Source organism: Polyodon spathula, chromosome 40 (genome assembly GCF_017654505.1).
Source record: "Polyodon spathula isolate WHYD16114869_AA chromosome 40, ASM1765450v1, whole genome shotgun sequence".
Classification (NCBI taxonomy): domain Eukaryota; kingdom Metazoa; phylum Chordata; class Actinopteri; order Acipenseriformes; family Polyodontidae; genus Polyodon; species Polyodon spathula.
This window is the reverse complement of record NC_054573.1, coordinates 2,725,711-2,734,326: the sequence shown is the minus strand read 5'-3', so window position 1 is coordinate 2,734,326 and position 8,616 is coordinate 2,725,711. Positions and strand designations below refer to the sequence as shown.

General features: G+C 45.8%; 1 protein-coding gene across 2 annotated transcripts in view; it reads right to left on the bottom strand.

Moving 5' to 3' along the window:
• Positions 1-6,173: 6,173 nt before the first annotated feature.
• Positions 6,174-8,616, bottom strand: part of zgc:85932 (uncharacterized protein LOC405875 homolog) — an 11,645-nt gene continuing 9,202 nt past the window's right edge. For both annotated transcript variants that reach the window (XM_041236470.1, XM_041236471.1), the window contains exons 12-21: positions 8,194-8,402; positions 8,068-8,104; positions 7,887-7,964; positions 7,692-7,752; positions 7,408-7,472; positions 7,185-7,253; positions 6,910-6,988; positions 6,616-6,732; positions 6,453-6,511; positions 6,174-6,283 (exon numbers count right to left, since the gene is read on the bottom strand). In XM_041236470.1, the coding sequence (XP_041092404.1) occupies positions 6,257-6,283; positions 6,453-6,511; positions 6,616-6,732; positions 6,910-6,988; positions 7,185-7,253; positions 7,408-7,472; positions 7,692-7,752; positions 7,887-7,964; positions 8,068-8,104; positions 8,194-8,402 (801 nt within the window). In that variant the 3' untranslated portion in view covers positions 6,174-6,256. The remainder of the gene's footprint in view (positions 6,284-6,452; positions 6,512-6,615; positions 6,733-6,909; positions 6,989-7,184; positions 7,254-7,407; positions 7,473-7,691; positions 7,753-7,886; positions 7,965-8,067; positions 8,105-8,193; positions 8,403-8,616) is intronic.

Sequence of the window (8,616 nt, the reverse complement as noted above, 5' to 3'; positions counted from 1 at the left end):
CCATAGCACTGATGTGGTAACTTTCTAACCACCCTGGATATATATATATAGATAGATAGATATAGATAAGAGGCTGTGTGGTCCAGCGGTAACAGAATCAGGTGAGACGTTGTTGTAAGTGACTCTGCAGCTGATGCATAAGTGCGCACACTCTACACTCGATAAAATAAAGATTATTATTATTATATATTGTTTATCCAAATGCATTAACGTTCTTATCTCATCAAATCTGTGAATGTTATGAATATGTATAACCTCCTGATAGCAGTCGCAGTTAATTATTGAGCGGTCGTCTCTGCTAAATGAAACAGCAGCTGCTGCAAGGTGCGTGCTGACGTCATGAGGCAGTTCATTTATATCAGAAATTGTAAAAAGGTGCGGCCAGTATTTGCTTATTTGCGTACCGCGGTGTTTTTGAGAAGCGCGTTAATGCTAGCGGCAGCAGCCTCGGTCAGCCCTTCTTTACAGCTTCCTGTAACGAGGTCACACCGCTTTCAGGCACGGGTTAAAAGCACGTGTTCCCATTTCGCTTCACACAGCTCTCATGTGTTCTGTGCTTTTACAGCGACTCTTTACGGTCTGGTGAAGCATAGCGAAGCATTGCAAAGCACAGAGAGGTCTGGTAAAGCACAGGGAAGCATTGTAAAGCACAGAGAGGTCTGGTAAAGCATAGGGAAGCATTGTAAAGCACAGAGAGGTCTGGTAAAGCACATGGAAGCATTGCAAAGCACAGAGAGGTCTGGTAAAGCATAGGGAAGCATTGCAAAGCACAGAAAGGTCTGGTAAAGCATAGGGAAGCATTGTAAAGCACAGAGAGGTCTGGTAAAGCATAGGGAAGCATTGTAAAGCACAGAGAGGTCTGGTAAAGCATAGGGAAGCATTGTAAAGCACAGAGAGGTCTGGTAAAGCATAGGGAAGCATTGCAAAGCACAGAGAGGTCTGGTAAAGCACAGGGAAGCATTGTAAAGCACAGAGAGGTCTGGTAAAGCATAGGGAAGCATTGTAAAGCACAGAGAGGTCTGGTAAAGCATAGGGAAGCATTGTAAAGCACAGAGAGGTCTGGTAAAGCATAGGGAAGCATTGTAAAGCACAGAGAGGTGTGGTAAAGCATAGGGAAGCATTGTAAAGCACAGAGAGGTCTGGTAAAGCATAGGGAAGCATTGCAAAGCACAGAGAGGTGTGGTAAAGCACAGGGAAGCATTGCAAAGCACAGAGAGGTCTGGTAAAGCATAGGGAAGCATTGCAAAGCACAGAGAGGTCTGGTAAAGCATAGGGAAGCATTGTAAAGCACAGAGAGGTCTGGTAAAGCATAGGGAAGCATTGTAAAGCATAAAGAGGTCTGGTAAAGCATAGGGAAGCATTGTAAAGCACAAAGAGGTCTGGTAAAGCATAGGGAAGCATTGTAAAGCACACAGAGGGTAAGCATATTACAAAATAAACCATGGTAAAGTAAATGAACCCTTATAAAACTGTTTTCCACAGTAAAGCGTAATAAAGCCCAGTAAAAACATCGTGCTTAAAACCAGTTTTACCTTTGACAAACTCGTCGATCCAGTTTAGCAGCTACTCTGACCAGTACAATGAACTCGTTTGAATGTTAAATAAGAAATTGTATCAGTGTAGTGGCGTGATCTAGCACTTATCAATGTAGTGGCGTGATCTAGCACTTATCAATGTAGTGGCGTGATCTAGCACTTATCAATGTAGTGGCGTGATCTAGCACTTATCAATGTAGTGGCGTGATCTAGCACTTATCAGTGTAGTGGCGTGATCTAGCACTTATCAGTGTAGTGGCGTGATCTAGCACTTATCAGTGTAGTGGCGTGATCTAGCACTTATCAATGTAGTGGCGTGATCTAGCACTTATCAATGTAGTGGCGTGATCTAGCACTTATCAGTGTAGTGGCGTGATCTAGCACTTATCAGTGTAGTGGCGTGATCTAGCACTTATCAGTGTAGTGGCGTGATCTAGCACTTATCAGTGTAGTGGCGTGATCTAGCACTTATCAGTGTAGTGGCGTGATCTAGCACTTATCAATGTAGTGGCGTGATCTAGCACTTATCAGTGTAGTGGCGTGATCTAGCACTTATCAGTGTAGTGGCGTGATCTAGCACTTATCAGTGTAGTGGCGTGATCTAGCACTTATCAGTGTAGTGGCGTGATCTAGCACTTATCAATGTAGTGGCGTGATCTAGCACTTATCAATGTAGTGGCGTGATCTAGCACTTATCAATGTAGTGGCGTGATCTAGCACTTATCAATGTAGTGGCGTGATCTAGCACTTATCAATGTAGTGGCGTGATCTAGCACTTATCAATGTAGTGGCGTGATCTAGCACTTATCAATGTAGTGGCGTGATCTAGCACTTATCAATGTAGTGGCGTGATCTAGCACTTATCAATGTAGTGGCGTGATCTAGCACTTATCAATGTAGTGGCGTGATCTAGCACTTATCAATGTAGTGGCGTGATCTAGCACTTATCAATGTAGTGGCGTGATCTAGCACTTATCAATGTAGTGGCGTGATCTAGCACTTATCAATGTAGTGGCGTGATCTAGCACTTATCAGTGTAGTGGCGTGATCTAGCACTTATCAATGTAGTGGCGTGATCTAGCACTTATCAATGTAGTGGCGTGATCTAGCACTTATCAATGTAGTGGCGTGATCTAGCACTTATCACCGGAAAGTACGAGGATGTGTTTAATTGGGTGAAATCGGTACCGCGATCGCTTGGTTTATTGAGGTTATTAATGAACTGAAGACGCCGCTGAAGGTCTATAGGAAAGAGATCTCCACTCCCAACACTGCAGAGCTGTATAGAGGTCTATAGGAAAGAGATCTCCACTCCCAACACTGCAGAGCTGTATAGAGGTCTATAGGAAAGAGATCTCCACTCTCAACACTGCAGAGCTGTATAGAGGTCTATAGGAAAGAGAACTCCACTCCCAACACTGCAGAGCTGTATAGAGGTCTATAGGAAAGAGATCTCCACTCTCAACACTGCAGAGCTGTATAGAGGTCTATAGGAAAGAGATCTCCACTCTCAACACTGCAGAGCTGTATAGAGGTCTATAGGAAAGAGATCTCCACTCTCAACACTGCAGAGCTGTATAGAGGTCTATAGGAAAGAGATCTCCACTCTCAACACTGCAGAGCTGTATAGAGGTCTATAGGAAAGAGATCTCCACTCTCAACACTGCAGAGCTGTATAGAGGTCTATAGGAAAGAGATCTCCACTCTCAACACTGCAGAGCTGTATAGAGGTCTATAGGAAAGAGAACTCCACTCTCAACACTGCAGAGCTGTATAGAGGTCTATAGGAAAGAGATCTCCACTCTCAACACTGCAGAGCTGTATAGAGGTCTATAGGAAAGAGATCTCCACTCTCAACACTGCAGAGCTGTATAGAGGTCTATAGGAAAGAGAACTCCACTCTCAACACTGCAGAGCTGTATAGAGGTCTATAGGAAAGAGATCTCCACTCTCAACACTGCAGAGCTGTATAGAGGTCTATAGGAAAGAGATCTCCACTCTCAACACTGCAGAGCTGTATAGAGGTCTATAGGAAAGAGATCTCCACTCTCAACACTGCAGAGCTGTATAGAGGTCTATAGGAAAGAGAACTCCACTCTCAACACTGCAGAGCTGTATAGAGGTCTATAGGAAAGAGATCTCCACTCTCAACACTGCAGAGCTGTATAGAGGTCTATAGGAAAGAGAACTCCACTCTCAACACTGCAGAGCTGTATAGAGGTCTATAGGAAAGAGATCTCCACTCTCAACACTGCAGAGCTGTATAGAGGTCTATAGGAAAGAGAACTCCACTCTCAACACTGCAGAGCTGTATAGAGGTCTATAGGAAAGAGATCTCCACTCTCAACACTGCAGAGCTGTATAGAGGTCTATAGGAAAGAGATCTCCACTCTCAACACTGCAGAGCTGTATAGAGGTCTATAGGAAAGAGAACTCCACTCTCAACACTGCAGAGCTGTATAGAGGTCTATAGGAAAGAGAACTCCACTCTCAACACTGCAGAGCTGTAAGAGGTCTATAGAAAAGAGATCTCCACTCTCAACACTGCAGAGCTGTATAGAGGTCTATAGGAAAGAGATCTCCACTCTCAACACTGCAGAGCTGTATAGAGGTCTATAGGAAAGAGAACTCCACTCTCAACACTGCAGAGCTGTATAGAGGTCTATAGGAAAGAGATCTCCACTCTCAACACTGCAGAGCTGTATAGAGGTCTATAGGAAAGAGATCTCCACTCTCAACACTGCAGAGCTGTATAGAGGTCTATAGGAAAGAGATCTCCACTCTCAACACTGCAGAGCTGTATAGAGGTCTATAGGAAAGAGAACTCCACTCTCAACACTGCAGAGCTGTATAGAGGTCTATAGGAAAGAGATCTCCACTCTCAACACTGCAGAGCTGTATAGAGGTCTATAGGAAAGAGATCTCCACTCTCAACACTGCAGAGCTGTATAGAGGTCTATAGGAAAGAGAACTCCACTCTCAACACTGCAGAGCTGTATAGAGGTCTATAGGAAAGAGAACTCCACTCTCAACACTGCAGAGCTGTATAGAGGTCTATAGGAAAGAGAACTCCACTCTCAACACTGCAGAGCTGTATAGAGGTCTATAGGAAAGAGAACTCCACTCTCAACACTGCAGAGCTGTATAGAGGTCTATAGGAAAGAGAACTCCACTCTCAACACTGCAGAGCTGTATAGAGGTCTATAGGAAAGAGATCTCCACTCTCAACACTGCAGAGCTGTATAGAGGTCTATAGGAAAGAGAACTCCACTCTCAACACTGCAGAGCTGTATAGAGGTCTATAGGAAAGAGAACTCCACTCTCAACACTGCAGAGCTGTATAGAGGTCTATAGGAAAGAGAGCTCCACTCTCAACACTGCAGAGCTGTATAGAGGTCTATAGGAAAGAGATCTCCACTCTCAACACTGCAGAGCTGTATAGAGGTCTATAGGAAAGAGAACTCCACTCTCAACACTGCAGAGCTGTATAGAGGTCTATAGGAAAGAGAACTCCACTCTCAACACTGCAGAGCTGTATAGAGGTCTATAGGAAAGAGATCTCCACTCTCAACACTGCAGAGCTGTATAGAGGTCTATAGGAAAGAGATCTCCACTCTCAACACTGCAGAGCTGTATAGAGGTCTATAGGAAAGAGAACTCCACTCTCAACACTGCAGAGCTGTATAGAGGTCTATAGGAAAGAGAGCTCCACTCTCAACACTGCAGAGCTGTATAGAGGTCTATAGGAAAGAGATCTCCACTCTCAACACTGCAGAGCTGTATAGAGGTCTATAGGAAAGAGAACTCCACTCTCAACACTGCAGAGCTGTATAGAGGTCTATAGGAAAGAGATCTCCACTCTCAACACTGCAGAGCTGTATAGAGGTCTATAGGAAAGAGATCTCCACTCTCAACACTGCAGAGCTGTATAGAGGTCTATAGGAGAACTCCACTCTCAACACTGCAGAGCTGTATAGAGGTCTATAGTTAAGAGTACTGTATTTTGCTTGAGATGCAGTACATGAGCACACTTATATATATATATATATATATATATATATATATATATATATATATATATATATATATTTTTTTTTTTTTTTTTCTTTTTTTTCTCTTCCGGTCGTTAGTTCGTGAGCACTCTTGCCTAAGAAATCTTTAGAATGTTCGGAGTAAGCCTCATTGGGGAACGTACGCGATGGTGAAGAGAGAACAGCCCTAGGAGGGAGGGAGGGAGAGGGGAGGGGAGGGGAGGAGATCACATCTGTGTTTTAATGTCTGGACATTCCTGAAGTTCAGGAGTGGCTGGTCATTGCCTGGAAAACAGTGTTGATTAGGATGGGGCCTGTCTGAGAGTGTGGGGGAAGGGGGTGCTTAGCAACCAAGCATAAGCCCAAACGCTGCTCTGCTTGACTCAGTTTAGTTTCAGTAACACTGATGAAGGCACTAGAGCCCAAACACTGCTCTGCTTTAAACTTTAAGCATCACAATTTAAATGGTTTCAAAACAGTGCAACTTCTCAAGCAGTAGCTCTTGTTCCCTCTTGTGGTTAAGATTATGCAACTACAGTTTTAGGAGCGTCCCTGTCGGTTGTCTGTCTGAGACCAGTGACATGAACTCATTAAAGACAAGGACAACAAGGTTCAGAACAGCTTTATTGATTAGCTGGGCAGGCAGACAGACGGACAGACAGACAGACAGACTGCATCCTCCAGCAGGTCTCAGTTGTACATAGTCATGTGAAGCCACTGTGAAACACAAGAGAAATATGACAGGAGTTAGAGACAAGACAAGAAAGAAAGAAAGAAAGAAAGAAAGAAAGAAAGAGATTATCTTTATTAGGAAAGGAGGAAAGACAGAAAGAAAGAAACCGCAAGCAGGCAGGTAGTTGGTACATTCCAAGCGACCCCCGCTTACCTGCCGGTAGTTCAGGCTGACCGAACCACTTCCCAGCTGGTCCAGAGTCTGGAATCTCCCTGTGGAAAGGAAGCAGTTAGAGGAGATTACACTGTGTGTGTGTGTGTGTGTGTGTGTCTCTCCCCGTCTCCCCCAGCCTCTCCCAGTCCTCCCAGCGACTCACGGATCATGGTGTCCAGTTTGAGCATAAAGCACAGGAATGCTGGGTAGCTGACAGTGCGGTCCGGGTCAGTGTATCGGAGGCCGATCAGCTGCAGCACAAAGTCATCCACCTGCAGCCCTAGACAAGAACAAGCGAGCGCAGATACAGATTCCCGGTCAGCAGGATTCTACTGACTAGAGCAATACACATTCCCACCTGGTGGAGAGCTGGTGCTACTGTAGCACAATTTCAACGGGAATTTGAATTGCGATAAAAAGGGACAGAGAGGAGTGTGTTAAGCCCCGCCGCCAGTACCTGCCCCCTGCAGTGCTGGGATGATCTCAGGGTAATCCAGGGATTCTGATTGGTTCTTGTCGAAATGCACAAAGATCACCTGAGAATGGGGACAGCCAATGAGAGGTCGCCAAAAGATGATTATGGATGGGTATTACTATTATTAATATTATTATTATTACTTATTTCAAAGCTGCTATCCATGTCTGTCTAGAATATCTGTCAGCTGGTAAAATAAGATCTGAGGACTTAACTGTTTGCAGCCCAGCCCCCTCATTAATAAGTGATGACCTCACCGTCCACCTGCTGAACTTCACCCAGAGGTCGCAAAACTCCGCCCACTCCAGCCTCCCGAATCCGCGAGTCTGTGACATCACGCCTGTCAAGGAACACGCCCACTGTCTGTGCCCTGTCAATCACACCTGAACTGCATTCAAATATATTATAACATGAATATATTATTATTATTATTATAACCCTAATATTCCACTCTTCCCTAGTTCTGTGGCGGAAGGATACGTCCATCAGCGAGACGATGCTCTTGCAGCGCTCCAGACAGAATCCCTCTGCGCTGTTCGCTAGTGCTGCCACGGCAACCAACAGGAAACAGACAGACAAGGTTAAAAACTCCCCTGCAAGTTTATATCTTTGACCCAGTGTCCTGATTATTATTATTATTATTATTATTATTATTAAAAGTACTTTTTTGAAAGAAGCAGTGTTACTAAAAGCATCAGAACAAAATAAAACTGCATCTGCGCTGACCCCTGACCCCTGGCCATGGGGTTTGACCCCCTGCTCACCTCCGCACCGGACTGCCCCCTTCAGTACAGCCTGCAGCTCGGCCGCTCCGCACACCCCCCCCTGCAGGGAAAACAGGGAAAACAGTCCGGAATAATCCTGGAAAACTCTTCAAGGAAAACAATCTGGAATAATAATAATAATCCAGGATAGTTCAAGGAAAACAATCTGGCATAACAATGGTTGGGGTGACTCACGGGCTTGGCGTGCTGCTTGAAGAGATCTTGGACTGCATCAAGGGAGGGGAGGGGGGAGGAGGCGGAGGGAGCGGGGTCCTGAGAGACAGAGAGAAAGAGGGTTAGAGGAGAGGGAGGGAGCAGGGTCCTGCCAGACAGAGAGAGAGATGGGGTAACAGAGTATAAAGGCTCAGTAGCTCACCGCTTTGTGGGAGTCAGTCACAGCCTTGTCTGCAGGTCTGAAAGAAGATGAGCGAGAGACACAATCAAAATAGAAGCTCAGGATTAAAAAACATGCCCCCCCCCCATATCTAGTTGCCCCCCTCACGTTGCTCCGTTGCCCTTCTCAGTGTAGACGCGCAGGATGAACTCTCCCTCCTGATTGGCCGAGGCGGTGGACGGGATGATGATGTAATGCCCCGGTGCCAGGCGACCGCGAATCACCACCTCCCTCTGCGCAGAGTAGGCCGGGGTGTAGAGGACAGGGCGGACTTTGAGGAGGTCAATGGGGGACAGGTACGTCTGCTCCGGACTCACCTAGGGGGAGGACATGACAGAGAGAATTGTGGGTGGCATTCTTACCTGGCAAGGGTGAGTGGTATAGTTGCCTGGTACAGGTGCAGTGCGATGCTCAGGTGAGTGGTACAGTTACCTGGTACAGGTGCAGTGGCTCAGGTGAGTGGTACAGTTACCTGGTACAGGTGCAGTGCGATGCTCAGGTGAGTGGTATAGTTACCTGGTACAGGTGCAG